General features: G+C 60.7%; 1 protein-coding gene across 1 annotated transcript; it reads right to left on the bottom strand.

The window, feature by feature from the left end:
- Positions 1-8: 8 nt before the first annotated feature.
- LOC123178255 (agamous-like MADS-box protein AGL23) lies at positions 9-827 on the bottom strand (the record flags this gene model as incomplete). Its single annotated transcript, XM_044591426.1, has 1 exon — positions 9-827. A coding segment is annotated over one exon (819 nt), but the record flags the coding sequence as incomplete, so codon positions are not given.
- Positions 828-1347: the final 520 nt, after the last annotated feature.

Here is a 1347-nt window from a genome sequence, read left to right as displayed (position 1 = left end):
GCGGCGACCACCTGAGACGGAGGCAGCGGCGCCATCACCATCTGCTGCATATCCATCGCGGCCTCGAATCCCTGCTCCTGTGGCGGAGGCGCCAGAAACTGGAACTCCATCCCGTCGTTGGTGGTGCCGCTGCTGCTACCGAACTCCAAGGAGATCTGGGGCGGCGGCGGCGGCGGGGCCACCTCCGCCATGCGGCTCATGTGGGCGTGCATCGCCTCGAGGAGAACCTGGTTGGCGCGATCGGAGACGGCGTCCTTCATCTGCATCAGCGAGGCGAAGAAGGCCGCCATGTCCTCGTCTCCCATGTCGCGCGCCTTGGGGTCGAACCAAGCCGCTATCTGGTCCCCCGCAGAGCGCTCTTTCGCCATGGCCTTGTCCGTGCGCTTGGTCCGCTTCTTCAACTCGACCAGCTCCGTGCGCAGCTCGTCGAACTCCTGCTGCAGCTTCTCGAGCTTCTCGTCTTCGCCGGCAGCGCCCTCCCCCGCCAGCAAGTGGTCGTCGGCAGCGCCCTCCTCCCTCGCGCCAGCCCCCGCAGCCTCCCCCGCCAGGAAGCGTTCCACCACGGAGTCGACGGAGGGGTGGCCGAAGGAGAAGGCCCTGCCGCGGGGAGAGAAGGCGAGGGCGGCCACCCGGGCGCCGGTCAGGACCGCCAGATCCGTGGCCTTGTTGAAGAACCCCTGGCGGCGCTTGGAGTAGCAGACGAACCGGGCATCCTCCTGCTCGATCCTGCGGATGACGATCTTCTTCCACCTCTCCGGTTGGGCGCCGCCATTGCTCGCTTTCTCGGTGGGAGGACGAGGAGTGGCTGTGGGTGTGGCTACGTCTCGGGGTCAGGGGGTTTATATAGCAAGCGTCCGGAGAGGAATCCCTTCTTCGCTGGGCTACGTATATTAAAACTCGTGATTGGCAATGAGATACGATTGGGTATGCGCTGAGCTGTATACATTAAACTCACGCGTCAAAGGATAACTACGTACACCCTATTATTTAGAAACCATTCCTTCGCACCCCAAAAGAAAGCGGTCCTTTTTGTGCTAACGCTCTTGCTCTTGTGTCTGCCTAGCTTGGCTACAGGTCTGAACCGGACGTAACGACGCGAGTCAAGGGAGGGAACTTGACTCCATCGGCTCGTGCGCATCTCGTGCTCGTCAAGAGAAAAACAGAAAACAGGCAAGTTGACTCCATCGGCTCGTGCGCAAGGGAAGGGAAGGGATCGTGCTCGTGCACGCATCTCATCTCATCGCTCCAACGATGGAACTAGTCGCCCTTTTTTTTTCTCATACACAAGTAAACGTGCACGTGCAACGCACGTCTCAATCAAACCATGTCAAATGACAGACGCGTCGT

This window comes from Triticum aestivum, unplaced genomic scaffold (genome assembly GCF_018294505.1).
Source record: "Triticum aestivum cultivar Chinese Spring unplaced genomic scaffold, IWGSC CS RefSeq v2.1 scaffold73548, whole genome shotgun sequence".
NCBI lineage: Eukaryota > Viridiplantae > Streptophyta > Magnoliopsida > Poales > Poaceae > Triticum > Triticum aestivum.
The sequence above is the reverse complement of the archived record's forward strand: the minus strand, read 5'-3'. Positions and strand labels throughout refer to the sequence as shown.